The sequence below is a fragment of the Gouania willdenowi genome, chromosome 1 (assembly GCF_900634775.1).
Source record: "Gouania willdenowi chromosome 1, fGouWil2.1, whole genome shotgun sequence".
In the NCBI taxonomy this organism is placed as follows: domain Eukaryota; kingdom Metazoa; phylum Chordata; class Actinopteri; order Blenniiformes; family Gobiesocidae; genus Gouania; species Gouania willdenowi.
The window spans coordinates 23,751,747-23,768,481 of NC_041044.1; the positions used below are offsets into that span (position 1 = coordinate 23,751,747).

The 16,735-nt window shown below is 37.6% G+C and overlaps 2 protein-coding genes across 3 annotated transcripts; both read right to left on the minus strand.

The window, feature by feature from the left end:
• Nucleotides 1-93: 93 nt before the first annotated feature.
• Nucleotides 94-9,758, minus strand: LOC114464955 (coiled-coil domain-containing protein 149-like). Of its 2 annotated transcripts, XM_028449644.1 has the most exons (13): nucleotides 9,591-9,758; nucleotides 6,610-6,771; nucleotides 5,862-5,900; nucleotides 5,489-5,596; nucleotides 4,134-4,250; nucleotides 2,160-2,332; nucleotides 1,736-1,808; nucleotides 1,569-1,650; nucleotides 1,297-1,444; nucleotides 1,116-1,192; nucleotides 980-1,015; nucleotides 721-786; nucleotides 94-645 (listed from the first exon to the last, which is right to left on the minus strand). In XM_028449644.1, the coding sequence occupies exons 1-13, from the start codon at nucleotides 9,639-9,641 to the stop codon at nucleotides 179-181; spliced, it is 1,599 nt and encodes a 532-aa protein (XP_028305445.1). In that variant the 5' UTR covers nucleotides 9,642-9,758; the 3' UTR covers nucleotides 94-178. The 2 variants fall into 2 exon arrangements, with proteins under 2 accessions (XP_028305445.1, XP_028305452.1); XM_028449651.1 differs by lacking the exon at nucleotides 980-1,015.
• A 2,636-nt stretch (nucleotides 9,759-12,394) lies between these two features.
• LOC114463965 (leucine-rich repeat LGI family member 2-like) lies at nucleotides 12,395-16,735 on the minus strand. The gene is made up of 8 exons (XM_028447884.1): nucleotides 16,423-16,735; nucleotides 16,223-16,294; nucleotides 16,068-16,139; nucleotides 15,555-15,626; nucleotides 15,301-15,372; nucleotides 14,978-15,147; nucleotides 14,538-14,702; nucleotides 12,395-13,761 (listed from the first exon to the last, which is right to left on the minus strand). Exons 1-8 carry the CDS (start codon nucleotides 16,596-16,598, stop codon nucleotides 12,926-12,928), a joined length of 1,635 nt encoding a protein of 544 aa, XP_028303685.1. The 5' UTR covers nucleotides 16,599-16,735; the 3' UTR covers nucleotides 12,395-12,925.

Below are 16,735 nucleotides of genomic sequence, written 5' to 3' on the forward strand. Positions count from 1 at the left end.
GTGCTCTACCCATAATGTATACTTTGCTCTCTGTAGGCTTCAATGTGTAACAGTATCCCTAAACTATGTGAAATAAGCAAAGAAGTCAAAGGATTGAGGTGTAAATTAGCTTTAATAATCACAAGTGGTGAGGTAAATTTTCATTTTCAATAAATACTTTGCTTTGACTTGGTCAACTTCATGTCTGTTGATTATCATTAGCTGCCACCTGCTGACTGGATTCAACACCGCTTTGCTTCTCCTCAGCAGCAGCAGATAGAACCACATTCAGCATTTCCTCTGTGATTATACTGAGTGTGTTTTCTTCTTTGAGGCCTTCAGCTAACTCCTCCTCCCTTTGTTCTGCTGACTCAGATCTCTGCTGTGAGCAGCAGGGATCCAATGGGAGAGTTTTTATTAGAGGTGTCCCTGTGAAGGATGAGTCACTCCAACGCTCTCTGCTTGCTGAAGCCGTATAATCCACTGCAGCCAGTGAGTGTCCATAGCCTTCTTCATCTGCCTGAGAACTGAGTGTCTGCTGGCAGGGATTGGGTTGGGGAGTCTCTGCATCGTGTGAATCTGACACTGTTGGAGATTCAACGGTTTTGTCGTTTACTTCGATGGAGCTCCGTATGTCAGAGAATACATTTTCAGACCTCTTGTCACCTGAAATATAAAACACAACAATGAAACACAAGTAATCTTAACTGAGAGCAATACTGCATGTTCTTTAGTCTCCACCTTCTTTTCCAGAGGATTGAGATGATTCCACTTCCTGAGTGTTCAGTATGATGGCATCTTTACCTCCTATTAAAACAATGACAAACAGATACTTTTTTAAATGAGAAATTGTTAAAAAACAAAAAAAAAAGCATTAAATATCCCTTCATCCAAATATGGTCAATATATGTCACCTCCAAAACCTATGGTGGTAACATGTATTGGCTGATGAATAAATTAAAAAAAAGTGATGAAAACCAAAAATAGTAGAAAAACATACTTCCATGAAATCCCAGAGAGACATTATAAGTCAGCCCTTCAGATAGCAAGAAAAAGGACAGAAGAATATAAAGAAATCACTGAAAAGAGTCAAAAGAGAGCATGTCTGAACAATACATTAATGCACTTATTTCCACCTGGAAGGCTCCAAAGTCCCGATAGCTCCAGTGTTTTTAGCTTCTTCTCCAGCTCTGCTACCCTGTTTCCAAGTATTCTGAACATAAAGACACAAGGGGGAGAGAGAAGGAGATGTAATGTACAAGTTAATGTCTCAAAACTAAACTGCAGTCCCAGAATGAAGTTGTATTCAGGTCGTACTTGTTGATCTGCCGCTGGTGCTGAATCACCATGTTCTTCTCATGAATGGTCTCCAGTAGAGCAGTGGCGAGAGACTTGAGGTCGGAGATGGACTGGGGAGTCACTGGCAGACTGCAGCTGTTCTCCTCCGACAGTAACAGCTCCTTTACTGCATGGACGGCATTAAACACAGTGACCAAAAACATTTCATCGCTTATGATAAAATGCTGCTGCAATGTTTAAAAATTAGAATCCAAAGTTGTATGTCTATTAGTTACATGAGCTCCACTGACCTTGTTTAGCAGAAAGCACTCCAGTCAGAGCACTGCTGTTGGGTTTCCCACTTTTAGAGTTTTTCCTACACTCCAGGGCACTCTGGGAATTAGAGCAAAGGTTTTTAAAAATATTTTATATGCACAGAGAGAAGTAATTATGAATGACATAAATAGAGTTACTTCACCTTGTACTTGACCAGATTTGTTTTGAGCAGGTTGACTTCTTCTTGAAGCTGACTCAGCCTCTCATGTAAATACCTGAATGGAAGTTTTGCAGTGGAAACAAACACCCATAGCTGAGAAAATGTTTAGTTAGGGTTGTTTTTTAAGAAAAAACAATGTGATATAATTAAAATCTACAAAATAGAGAATATCTAATTAGTTAATTTTCTTATTAAACGTCAAAACTTTGATCCTCAGCCTATCACTTGTTTCCTCAGTTTTTTGCTCCAGTGGTACAAATATATCCTTCTAAGCATCAATCATGGTTTTGTTTGGTAAAAAGATGAGGCTCAAGACAACATTCAAGCTAAATGTCCACATTTTATTCAACTTATCATTCCAAAAATTGGATGACTCTGAAAGGGCCCCTAAAAATGCACATCAAACCTGTTTTCCATGCAAAGAGCGTCAATGTCTAAAATCCGGATCTCATCGTTCCCCACAATGTGGTTCATCTCCACGTTGAGCCGATGGGCTTTCTGTTGAAAGACGTCTCGCTCAGCTCGAACATCCTGAAGCTCGTCAGAGAGCGACTTCACAGTGAGCTCCAGCACCTCCATCTGCAGAGAAGGAACACACTCAGTTTTATGTCTGTTTCATTGTTCAGTAGATTTAAAACCCATACATACAAAACCCTACAGGCTAACTATATGACAATTATGCAAACTTTTCAACAACATTCCACAAATGTCATAATTGAATTTGTTTTCTGTATCAAATGTATTCTGTAGAGTAGTATATATATATATATTGTGCATGTCACATCATTATCAAAGTGTATAACTACATATAGGACCAATGCACCAGTAAAAACATGTGCACAATGGGCTCTATTCTCCCATGCTGTTTTTGGCTGTGCGCTATTCTCCCCCTGTACTTAAGTCAGTCGCTGCACACCTTGATCCACCCAGTTACGCACTTTGGGTGGAGCAGCCCTGAAATGTGGCCATTCCCATTCAAATCTGGCCTCGCGTGTATTCTCCTGTCTGCTTAAGTTCTTTTCCTCTTACGAGCCTCTGAATCTGGAATAAGTGTAGCGCCCCCATAAGGTGAAACATTATATTGCACAAGAAGTATGTACTTAAGTTACAATTGAAGCGACACGCACTCATAACACTGCAGAAGAGGCTCCCGAAAAAAATCTATCCAAAGCGACACTGTCTCGGGGTTGGTGGGGGGGGGGGGGGGGTCATACAAGCACACCAAAGGATTGACCATCAGCGTTTCTAACATGTTCACATTTACCAGTTCTAAACGTCACAAAATGTGTTACATTTAATTATATCTGTGCCCTCGTCTCCTTGTCCTGGAAGGGGGTGCGTCGCGGAGCTGATCAGCTGTGCCGTGGTGCGCGCGTCAGCTGCTGCAGCTCAGTAAATGAAACTCTGACAGACGTCAGACTGATGCTCAACTATTTTTAACACTGTGTATAACGTAAAGCCACAGTTTGATCCACTACAACAGTAAATAACAAGTGAAACATTGATGACAGATAATGATGATGATAGTATTTCACTAGAAGTTAAAAAATGTTAATCTGGCTTTAATATGAGGGGAAAAAGAGAGATTTTAACTGAGGCTCAAACAGAAAAATGTGTCCGATCTTCACACTACAGTAATCTGATCAAATCAACCTGTTACATTGTTTATCAATAAAGGTGTTTCAAATTAAAAGTGCACTTTATCATTTTCACGGATTTCAATGACATTTACAAGAATTAGGAAAACTCCATGTTCCGTGATTTCTAGACAACCCAAAAATAATCACATCATGGCCCAGTCTGCCTCCTTTGCTTCAGACCACCTTCATTCACAGACTATGTGCTTTTGGTTGATTTACGTGCGGGGGGCGTGTCAGGAGAAAATGCACAGGAGGGAGGCGCAAAACTGCATGTGTGTAAAAAAAGCGCTTATGTCCAGACCGGAGAATAAGACCCGATATGCATACTAGACATGACGCACTGCTGTATGACTGTGAAGTGTAATTGCTTTCTCAAAGGCTATAAAATGGTCCATAAAAAGTACTTGAATTTTTTTTCAAATAAATGTGCACATATTTTATTTATTGGTAATACATTAAACATATGTATTATTATATACAAGACTAGAAAAGGGACTCTTAAAGCTCATTTCCACTACAAATACCAATATTGAGGTTGAAACGTTCAAAGAACAGATCATTCAAATGATGAACTCATCATCAAGCTCTGCAGAAGCCTGATAACGATCCTGGTCATTTCAATCAGGTGTGTTGGAAGAGGGAAACATCTAAAACATGCTGAATAGTGGCCCTTGAGGACCAGGATTGGCCACCCCTGTGCTACAGACTGGGTTAGTCTGAGAGCAGTCGTCAGTGCTCACCTGTTCTCTTAATCTTTCTAACTGTCGGACCAAATCTTCCCTCTCGTGTGCGGGAAAGTGTCGAGCGCCGACCTCTTCGTCTCCCAGCCTCTGTTTTGTGATCGTCATTCGTAGGAGCTAAAAGAACAAACGGGGTGAAACATTTGTTATTGATAAAGCAGATCTCTACATATACATTATGTTTGCATCTGTTGCCTTATAGGAGTACGGAGGCAATACCAGATTAACATGAATGTATGAGCACTGTATATTGCTCATACATATGATGTGAACTGGCCCATCAAACAATACAAACTAGAGTGGGCATCAGTCATGACTTGACTTTGTATATTCATAAAAATACATACAAAACATAAAACAGAATTCTTTAAGCACATCAATGATTCTTAGTGGTGTTTTGGTGCCATCTTCTGTTCAGCTCAGTTGTGTGTGACGTCTGTCTCCCAGTGCACAGATTAGAAATAGCAGCAATTTATATTGAATATGGAATTTTCTGTCATTACTACAATTATCTGCAGATCTTACCACATCTTTTATCGAATGTTTTTTTTTTTTTTAGAATAACCACTGTGTCGAGGCTTTAGATTTGGTGTAGATTAATACTTGGTCACACATTGTTGTTAGAGAAAAACACTGCTGTCTGCTGCAGAGATAAGGTCATACTCAGAGGATAATCTACAGACTTTATATTGATAAAACTACATTTAAAGTCATGGTTCACACACTTTTTTTTCACAATGATTTTTCAAAACCTTTCCAAAATATTTTACCAAATTTCCATCACTTAGTTTTCAGATCTGTTCAAGACCATTAGAGCGTATAAATGAAAAACTTTCCAGTGTACTAGTGCAACAGACACTGACAGTGTGCTATGGTTAGTAGCAATAATGTGGCTTAAGGAATGCATCACTTATCTATCATACAGCATCCTATAATAGTGCAATTGCCTTTGACACCCATTTAGCAATATTTTTTTAAGTAACAATACATCAGCTATTGAATGTAACATTAAACAACAACTAAGTACTACTATGTTTAATTAGAAGATTACAATTTTAATTTGAAAACAAATTTATTAAAAGTGATGTACAACACAATGTGTTAGGGTTAAGGGACTTGCTTAACGTCCCATAGTAATAGCAAAGGTTGGATTTTAAACATTAAATAGGCTATATTTCCAAAAGTTTTCCAAAACAGTGAAAGTATTCCATGACTCTTCAAAACTGGAAAATCTAGTTTACATATTCCATAACTTTTACAGGAATTTCATGACCGTGGGGACTCCGTAAAGTGAACCTCTGATGTTGGGGATGGTAAACATGCATTAGAGATGTCTGGTGGATTTCACCTCATACCTTGTTGTCACCCTGAGCTTCAGCCAGTCTTTGTTTCAGCTCCTTCACCTCCTCAGAGAGCTGAGTGCTTTTATCCCTCGAGTCTCTCAGAAGCTGAGCTAAATTCACCTGCACCACAAAACCAACGAGCTAAACCCGCGTTTTTAAAACATAACACAAACAAACTTCAAGAGCTCAGATTCTTTGAAATTATTTTGACAAAAATCTTTATAAATACTGCAGAATGATGACGTGAAACAGAGATAGCATGACCACTGGGTTGCTTGGTTTGAGAAGAAACGAAATCAGCACTAGACTTTATTTAATATTACATACTGAAGTGGTACTGTATAATATATTATATAGAACAGAATATGAGTGGGTTTGACATTACTTGGTTTCTTTTCTCAGGAGGCAGGGAAGGATCTCCATCCTGACGGTGGCAAAAAGGAAACACAAGTGAATAGGGGTGTGACGATACACTCAGCTCACGAGAAGAGACACGATATTGGGTTCACGAGAATGAGACGAGACGGGATCTTAAGAAATCTACAATGACAAAATATATGACTGGACCAACAGACTTTTATTTAACCAAGTTAAACATGCATTTTGAAATATTTTATTATAACTCTTTACAAGCATGATGCAAGCATGAGCTTTTAATAAACTTATTCTTTCACAAATTGAAACTAAAACTAAAATTGATAAAAGTTTAAATAAAATAACTAAAATGATATATATATATATATATTTTTTTTTTCAAGTGCAAACAATATTATGTGCAAAACCAAATCAAAGTTCAACTCTGTCATTACAGAGTGCAAATAGTGCAAACAGAGCCTGACCAAGTACGTCATTAACAACATGCTGCAACTACACAGCCATGTTCTTTTAACTGTTCATAAACTTCTTCTTCCACAAATTGGAACTAGAACTAAAATTTGCTCCTCCTAGTAGTTTGGATCGCTCACAACAACAACAAAAAAACACAAAAAATTACATTTTACGAGACAGATTTTTAACGCAACAAGAAATCTCGTGGCACGAGATCTCGTCACGCCCCAACAAATGAATCAATCTACAAACTAAGTGGTTAACAAAGTCTGTTTAATATCAACTGTGACGCATTCATTACTTACAATGAGCTCCGTGTATTTCTTCTTGAGTCCTTGGTGTCGCTCACGGAGCTGATTGGCCATCAGTTTGAACTGATCTCTCTCCTGCTGACATGAATCCAGCTCCTTAGAGAGGATCAGCAGCGCCTCTTTCTTACTCTCCAGCTTCCTCTTACAAACCAGGAACTACACGAAAAAAAGAACAAAGTTACAAGTTACAGATGCATTGTTTGCATTTTGTGCATGAAAAGTAAATATTGTAAAATATAGAATATATTTTTTATGCTTCTGTTAAACTGTTTTTGTAGTTGGTGGATCTCACCTAAACACAGGTAAATATTGACCAGTAAAAATCTCCTGATTTTATTGATTGACTGCATTACTAAGGAGGTATACACCAGGGGTCTCCAACACAGGTTGTCCACATAGACCATGTGAGGGGCCCTCAGGAGCTCTAGATACCAATGAGCTCCATCTAAAATCTGATTTACTTTCCAGGATTCAAACTCTCAAAGATAAATACAGATGAAAGATGTAGTTAGTATTTAGTAGAGTTAAATACTGCTGCATGTGATAAAGTTTTAGTATTAAGTTAAGCATCTTTAAAGGCTTATTTTCAATGCAACATTGTGATAAATGTTTTAGTCGATTTGGTGTATGGTCAGTGGTATGTTATAAATAATATGTTATATATATATATATGTACAAAATACATTTTTAAAAAGGCAAGGTGAATTTTTGTAAAATATAACATTGTGTTTACATGTTTCACAATTTGTAAAAAGTTTGTCAGTAGCTAGTAAAATAGGAACATGATGATTTTTAATTATTATTGTTATTTTCTTGTCCTGTCTTGTCCTGTTAAGTACAGAGAGTGTTTAAGAAGTGCAGTCCACATGTTTACATGTTTCATGAAACGTGAAGTCAGTTAGTTTGAAGTGATGTTCAGAATTGGTTTCAATCTAAAGGGATTCAACTTAATATGGTCACTAGGGATGTAAAGATTAATCGTGAGGCAGTTCAAAATCGATTCAAAGGTGTCACGGTTCACTTCGATACTCTGAAATTGAATCGCAGTACTTTAAAAAATCAGAAATCAGAATCAGAATCAGAATCAGAAATGTTTTATTTGCCATGTACAGTTTTAAGGACAGTACAAGGAATTTGACTTGGTGGTTGGTGCACAAAAACAAGCAACAAAAAGAAATAAAAGAAATAAAAACAAAACAACAAAGAACAACGAACAACCCAGCAACAATAATAATAATAATAATGATAAATATAAAGGATGAGGGATAAATAAAGAATAGATAGAGAATAAAGGATAAATAGGATAAATATAAATATATATATACAGTGCAGCAGGTATCAAGCTGGTGGAGGTGGTGATCGGGTGGGGGGGGGGGGGGGGGGGGGTTCAGTGGGTGACTTGGGGTGTGTTCATGTGGATGGTGGCAGAGGGAAAGAAGCTGTTTTTGTGTCTGGAGGTTCTGGTCCTGATGGACCGAAACCTCCTACCAGAAGGGAGAGATTGAAACAGTTTATGACCGGGGTGGGAGGGGTCGGCCACAATCTTTCCTGCACGCCTCAAAATCCTGGAGGCGTACAGGTCCTGGAGGGAGGGCAGATTGCAGCCGATGACCTTCTCTGCAGAGTGGATGATACGCTGCAGTCTGGCCTTGTCCTTGGCCGTAGCTGCAGCGTACCAAATGGTGATGGAGGAGCATATATATATATAAATATATATATATTTATATATATATAAAAATATATATAAATATAAATTATTTTATTATTTTTAAAGCAAAGGGTGCTATCTATTTACAATGTGAAATTCAGGACGCACCACCGTGTTTTAAATCAGAAGTGTGGAAGAATTTTGGCTTCCCTAAGGCAAAATGAAAGAAGTGAGAAAGAAAGAACATGTAAAATCCAAGGTAAGAGGAGCACAAAGAGGAAAGGGAGAAACAAGAGAGAGAATTAAAGCCATAGTTTGTTTATTTATATTATTTATTTTAATATGGGATTTGCTTAAAAGGAACTATTATGCAGTTTTGCATAGTTTACTGTAGAGCCAGAATTTAAAAGAATAGGCTTCTTCATTTGTACTATTTATTCATTTATGTCATTCAGGATTTATTTTTAATTAAATTGCATTGATTAGCATAGTTTATCAAGGGATTCTTTTGACAATGAAAGATAAAAGAAAGTAGTACAGTATTTTTAATTTTGAAGAAAAAAAAAATGAATATTTTTCAGTCATCATTTGTCTACAGTCTCATTTTGTAAAATAAATCGTGAGAGAATCGTATCGTGAACCCAGTATTGTGAATCATTACTTCCCTAATGTTCACTGTATCAGATTGGAATTTTAGTTTGTTTGTTATTGATAATTTGATTGATTTTGGTTTGAATAATATTGTTTAGAAAACACTTGATCATTTTCAATAGCCCAATCTGTTGGTCGATTATAACTAAGTTAGTACATTGTTTAGCCCCTTGTTTTGTTTTGTTTGTTTGTTTTTAGCTTTGTCTATAATCTGTAATAATGTGAAATGTTTGTATCTGCACTTATTCTGAAAAAACAAAAAAAAAAAACTCTTAAGACTTCCTTCCTGAAGAAAAGTGAATACAACTGTTTCATTATTGAAAAAAAAAAAAAAAAAAAAAAAAAAAAAAAATATATATATATATATATATATATACATATATATATATATATATATATATATATATAGCCACCATTAATGTAAACAGGCCAAAAGTGCAGTATTTATTTATTAATTATAAGCTTTATTTCACCAGGAAAAACATTGAGATGAAATCACTTTTTGTGCGTATTGGACCTGGTCCAGAGACTGAACACGTGCAAAAGGAATTCACCGCTTAGTTTAAAACGCAATAAAACAACAACATTGCAAAGCATTTACAGTGAAATGTAGCAGGAAACCGTTATATGATAATGAGTGAATTCGATGTTGAGCACAGCCGCTTCTTCATCTCACCTCACTGAGCAGACCCTGCCTGTCGCTCTCGCTCCTCCGGTTCGACTCCATCCTCGTGCTCCGCGCGGTGCTGTCCACGAGCCCGGGTTCACGTCAGTACATCAGTAGCATTGGGTCACGGACAAACTGCATCACTGCACGGATTACACTGTCCGGGGACGCAATCTGCGTCACTTCCGTGGAGGGTGACGTCAGAGAGGCGCGTGAGTTGGGGTTTTCATTTATAATATTAAAGAACTTCTTATTAGTTTAAATAGGTTTGTTTATCCAACTTTTTTTTTAAAAAAAAAAAAAAAAATTAATTTCGTGTCAGACTTTGTTTATTGAGTGGAGGCAGACATGGTAACAAAAGCAGTCACGAGTGGTCAAAAAAATGGGCAAATAAAGAGGAAATAGGTGGTATCTAGTGGCAAAGGATAGCTTTAGAGCAAAATGTGGCAAAATAGTGAAAAAGGGGAAAAAAATGTGAAACAAAATGTAGGGAAAAAAAAAAAGGAAACAATTTGTATTAATTGAGCAAAAGTTAACTCATTGGGATAAAAAAAAGTGGCCATAAATTGGATTAAAGTGTCAAAAAGAACTTGCAAAATTTTACTAAAAACATAAGGGAAAATGGATATTTAATGGCAAATGGTAGCTAAAGTCTGAGGAAAAAAGTGTCAGAACTTTTTGAAAAGGGGCAATAATGGCCAAAGGAAATAGGTAAAAAGGGGTTAAAAAGTAGCCCCCTTTTAAGTTTTTTCTGGGGGAATAATAATTAACATTAAAACATATAGAAAGCCACATGTATGGAAATTACGGACTTAATAACGACTGAGTGATGTCCGCTGATAATGTACAGTAGTGGATTGGTCTGGACAGAAAATGCCAGGGCAAAATGTTTGTCCCAGTCCACCCCTGGTTACTTATAACTAATAATTTATGTTTATTAAAGCTTTCTTTGTGCTAAGAGAAAGGATTGGGGGAGTGTTAGAGTGATACTAGCCTATAACAGTGGACCCCAACCAGGGGTATTTGTCAATTTAATTTCTAATATTATAGGACACATTTGTACATGCACACAGACATTTTTCTCCTCCACTGATAAAAAAAAAAAATATGGCACAACTCTTTAAATGCCATCAAAATGCAAAGTTCCAAGTCTAAGCCCGCTAAAGCATCAAAAATAGAGTGATCAAAGGGCTAAATCCCAGGGTAATGGTTTAGACTAGCCTGTTTACACAAATAAATAACATTTAACATTAAAACTAAGGCAGGGGTTCTCAATTGGTGTCACCCTGGGACCCACATTTTGCCACGGTAATTAAATCGCGACCCACTTTCTTTTAGAATTCAACCAAATTTAGTTTTTCAAGCTGTTGAAAAACATGTATATAATCTTTTTTTTAAACATAAATGCATATATTTTCATGTGCAACATGCATTTCACAGCATGCATGTTTAAAAAAAATAAAAGGCAAGTCTTATATGAGAGACATTAAGTAGGCTATTATTTATTTTTGACCAGCTGTCCAGGACCCACCCAGTCAAGGTCCGCGACCCACTTTTGGGTCCCGACCCACCAGTTGAGAATCGCTGAACTATGGGGTACTAGCGATATGACAGAGAGGATAAAGGGTACATTGGACACAAATTATCATGAGGTTGTTTAATATTATTTTATTGGTGCTCATGAGGTTGTTTTTATCTTATTTTGCTTTGATATGTTTTGGCTACATCTGAAATGTCATCAAGCTTTAAGAATGTATCTTGTATTAGGAGCTGCAGTTATTTTATCGGAGCGCTTATATCAGTAATTTTAGATACAGTCCGATAAAATTCGATATTAATTTTCTGGCTAATATCGGACCGATATCCGGTATCAATATTGAATTGGGACACCCTACTCAAAGGTATACAGAGACCTGATTCAAATTTAGTAGAAGATGAATTGGGGGGTATGAGGTTATAAAGGTAAAGGTAAGTATCAGTCTTAATATCTATATTTTACTTGTTATATATGCAACAACAAAAAAGAAAGAAAGAAATGAAAGACAGAAAGTGATGATGAATTACACCGTGTTTACATTTTTTTAATGCATTTTTCACAAACTGAGTCTTACACAGATGTGATGTTTCTACGTATTTCATTTACATCAAATGTCCAGCACCGCTTTGGTCTGGTGGAGGAGAAAGTTGTTGCAGGGGTTGCATATCAGACCACATACAAAGCCAGAAACGTTTCTCTTTTAAAATCACTCCGAGAAAAGCCACCAATGCGATTAGTGTGTGGGAAAAAAAAGACAATCAAATCTAAACAACAAACACATTTGTATTGCAAAGAGCAAATATTTGGTGCAACAGGAGCATTTATGACCATGTGATTGTAATGTCATATACAAACACCCACAAATATATATTGCACAGTAAATTAGAATTAGCATATACTGTATTATATTGCATGACATTTTTGCAGTGAGGCACTCAGTAGCATGTTTGTTTAGAAGCTTGTTATTTAAAAAAAACAAAAAACAAACAGAGAATTTAGGCACACGCTTTCAATCATGACAGTCATTGTGAAGCATTTTTAAAGGTAGAGTAGGCAATTTTCTCCAAAAACACATTTGAATTTTATGGTTAAAATGTTTTTTATGTCCTGACAGAAATTAAGAACTTATGTGCGCTGAAAAAGGAACGAAGAAAATCTGTCATCTGTAGCAGCTGTAAACCTGTAAAAACTTCGACCAATCACGTCTCCCTGCTCGTTCTCGACCCCTCGCGTGCACGAGCCCACACTGAAAGCGCATCACTGAGTTTTTAGTCACGTTTTTTTAACATATATAATGATAAAGTTTATTGTTTACTTACTGTTGAATGAGACAAGAGACAACGTAGTTTCTACACAATACAAGCGATGAGCTTAGGTCCGCTTCTGGAGCAGCGGTGCTCGTGCATTAGAGTGAGGGACGTGGCTTGGGAGGGACTACTGGGGGGGTGGGGTAAAGGCGGATCCCTCGAAGGATGCTACATTCAAAATCATGCTAACTTTCCAAAATTACCTACCATTCCTTTAAGTTAAGAAGAAAAAATATCAGGCACTGAGGTTTGCTTAAGATGCTCTGGTAGCAGCGCTGACATCATATTAATGTTTTGTTGTATATTTTTGACAGTCATCACTTTTACATTATGTACTTGTAAACTATATTATCTATGACTAAATATCTGTTAGAAATGCAAATGATTTGGCAGCACTGTTTACATTCCTAGGATATACAGCTTAATAGACTTAGCATGGATATAATTATGATCTAAGTGAGCAGCACATGTTTTCGTCATTTCTCGTTTTTTAATTAAAGTTATAAACTTAAATCTACAAATACATGTTCAAAAACCATGGATTTTCCTTTGAAACTAGAGGAGAAGAGAAAGCCCCTGCGATCATTGGTCACCACTGTAAATGATCGAGGCGACTGCACATAAATGTCCCTTAACTTGTGAAAGGTTTTTGTCTCTGTGTGCCAGAGGTAAATCTGTGTGAATGAGTAATCGCTTCCTAAAGCCAGATAGTGTCTGTCTGAGAAGCTGAACGGCTGCAGGATCATCGCTCCTCGTGAGGGCAGAGCCTGAACCTCAGTGAACTGCTTATTGGTCCACTTGAGGACTTTGGAGTCGCCAATGTAACAAGTTAAGGCGAGGTACAACTCAATCTCCAGCCGAAAAGCTTTCACTCCCACCACATCGTCAACATTTGGGATTTCACTGTGAAAAATAAATTTCAGAGTGCTTTTGTTCCACAAGTATATGACGGCAGGCTGAGAACGACTGGCCAGGATGAGGTAGAACTTTCCATCCACCTCAACAAACTCAGCATCTGTATCACGAAACCATTCATGGAGAAACTGGTACGAGAAGAAACCAGTCTCGTTGCGCTCTGGTTCATCAGTCCACTTGTACAAAGTAGAGATTCCTGCCTTGGAGCTGTCTACAATCACAAAATACCACTCACCGTCCATTTGAAACACCTCGATGTCGTTTGGTTTGGAGATGTTGAAGACATCGATGCTTTGAAACAGAGTGAACTTGTTTTGTTGATCATCAAACTTGTAAATGTGGGAGCCACCAAAGAGCTGGTTGACGATCACCAAAATGTAGTTTTCAATCAAAACTGATTTGCAGCTGGCAACTGATTTTCCTGTGTAGAAAAGGTTGTGAAAGTCATTAACAACACTGCACACAAAGTAAAAGTAGATGCCCATGAGTAAAACAGTAGGTACAAAGTTCATCTAAAGGTTGTAGTAGGATCAGTTATATTACTGTAATTAAAGTTCAGGTCTATATTAAACAAATAGTCCTCATTAAGAATATCTTAAGTATAGCTCTTTATTTAACTTCCTATCTGTTTCTGGCACGTGTGCAAAGTTGATTTTACAAATATTCAAAAGGGTTGTGATGAGGTTCCCTTTTAAATAATTCAATAGAAATGTTAAAGAAACCCCAAAACCACTTTTTCCTGCTGAAAACAAATGTATTTGGGCATTAAGTAGTGTTGTTGATTGGTTCTTGTCCAACTCTTGACATTTTAATTTCAATATTTAGTAAAAAAATATATATAAATGTAAGAGTGACTGCCCTCTATTACAATCAAATTTTGCTATTGGCTGTGAATGGTGGTTTTTGACATTTTGGTGGCTTCTTACTTTATAAACCAGCACTGTTGGCCCCGCCCATCCTATAAAAACTTGCATCTGTCAACTTTACAATCTGTGGTGAGTAGGTTGGATTGAGAGCATTTTAAATGGAGGTATAGTGAATATTGAGTGAGTAGTTATTTAGCATTGTGTAGACTGGGCGTGTCTCAACTGCTCCAGGAGACCCGCCCATAATCAAGGCCTAGACTCACGTCAACTAAAACGCTAAAGTTTCGGTACTTTTTAAGTCAAGAAGAGAAAGTAGTCTTTGTTGTCAAACCTGTTAAGTTGTCAAATTTCCTGAAATTCATTTCAATGTGATCCCACTCCATGATAACACAGCTGTTGGTGTTAGGGACAGCCATTGCCACATAGATGTCCTCTTTAAAGGAGAAGATGTCTGCTGACGCTGACTGAATGGGAATGGACTGATGCCGCACAAAGTCTGCAGGACACACAAAAAAATTCACATTGAACACACAAGTACTGTTGGTGCTTTTAATTTGAAGGTTATTTATGCAGCAGAAAATGTATTTACATCGCTAACAATAGGTTTGCCGCTAATATTTGACCCTAAATAGGTTTGCATTAAAGCACACGCAAAGCAGTGCACTGATTAATTATTTATGTTACTTTCTTTTGTCTCCAGTCGTTTATTGGTTTCTTTTTTCAAAAGAGTTTTTAACTAGATGTGCGTATCGTAGGAAATGCTTGTGTCACCCGTTGAAATACACTCTTCTGGTCGAATAGGAAGATCATTGAGCCGCTTGCCCTTCATGTCACTTGGGCCTGCGCAAAGGACATCTGACACTGTGGCATTTGTGTTTTTCAGCCACGTCATCAGCCATTTGTTCTCACAGTTGCAATGGAAGGCGTTGCCTCGCAGATCCCTGACACATCACAGATGGATCAGAATCAGGGATAAAGAAAGAGGAATTACACACACATACACACACACACACACACACACACACACACACACACACACACACACACACACACACACACACACATAATAACTGAATTCACTAAAACCTACTCACAGCTCCAGCAGTGAAGCCAAATCCAAAAAGAGACCTCTTGGCAGAGAGCTCATCTTGTTATTTGCAAGGGATCTAAAGCAGTCAGACAGCGGAATAATATAAACACGCGTTTCTGTTGTTTCTATGATATTTAAATCCGTTTGCAGTGTCAGTGTTTTCTGTGAGTATGAAAACCCAAAGATGCAGATGCTACACACAGTAAATATAAACTTGGACACAGCTCTGATTAGAAAAGAAACATCTTTTTGACTTACAGATGTGTTAAACCCCGAAGGCCACGGAAGGCATTTTTGGAAATCCTTTCAATTTTGTTTCCTTCAATGAAACTGTTGGACACAAATTAAAGCAATTTGTGAGAAAGAAAGAAAGAAAGAAAGAAAGAAAGAAAGAAAGAAAGAAAGAAAGAAAGAAAGAAAGAAAGAAGTGTTGCTCAATAAACTACAGCAAATTATGAACACAGCTGCTTCTTCCTTTATGCAGATGACACTCATACTTCTCCTGCAACTTCACATCCTGCATCTTTTCAATGTGTCTGAGAAGGTGCCATGCCATCCTGTGTTTGTAGTTTACAATTAACATTTGTCAGAACGGCACTTGATCTGAAACATTTTTCATCTTTTCTTTCTTTTTTTAAAAAATCTCATTCATCTTAAAATGCAACAGGCACATAGCCATAAATAATCTTCTAAGGAATCTAAATGCCCCAACAGTCAGGAACAGTCCTGATGATCTTTAAAAAAAAAAGTGTATTTATGTTAGATACTCACAGATATTCTAGATGAGGCAGACCAGAGAAAGCATCATCTTTGATTGCTGTCAAAGAATTAGAATTCAGAAGTCTGTGAAACAAACAAACAAGTTAAGGTGTGTGTGTGTGTGTGTGTGTGCGTGTGCATGTGTGTGCGTGTGTGTGTCCATTCACAGAAGCTGCAGAGAAGTCATGAAAGCAAACATCCCCTCTGTGATTTCTGTGATGGATCCATTAACCATGCTCCTGTTGGGACAAAACACACAGAGGACATGTAGAGCACACTCTATAACTTATAGATTACTGTTACATCACAGTTTATCTAAATATTTCCTGCACCCCTAACACCCTGTGTCTGGTTTAAGCCCACTTACAGTGAAGTGATGTCAGCCGGGACGGTCCTGGGGATCTGTGAGCTGCCAACACAGATGATGGTTTCCTTGGTGCAGGAGCATCCTGAAGGACATCTGAAAATCTTTTTAGCTTCAGCTGCTCCACAAACACACAGCAGGGTGAAAGCAGCCATAAGCCACAGTTTAGTAAGCGCCATGTTGTCTCTTATGGTGATGATGATGAAGCAGAGCGAAGCTAGGCTTGCTTATCTGCTACTGCTGCTGCTGTTGCACTACAGAGGAAAGCCCTGACACAGGCTGATACTGCTGCAGCTGCTGCAGGCTGCTCCTGCTA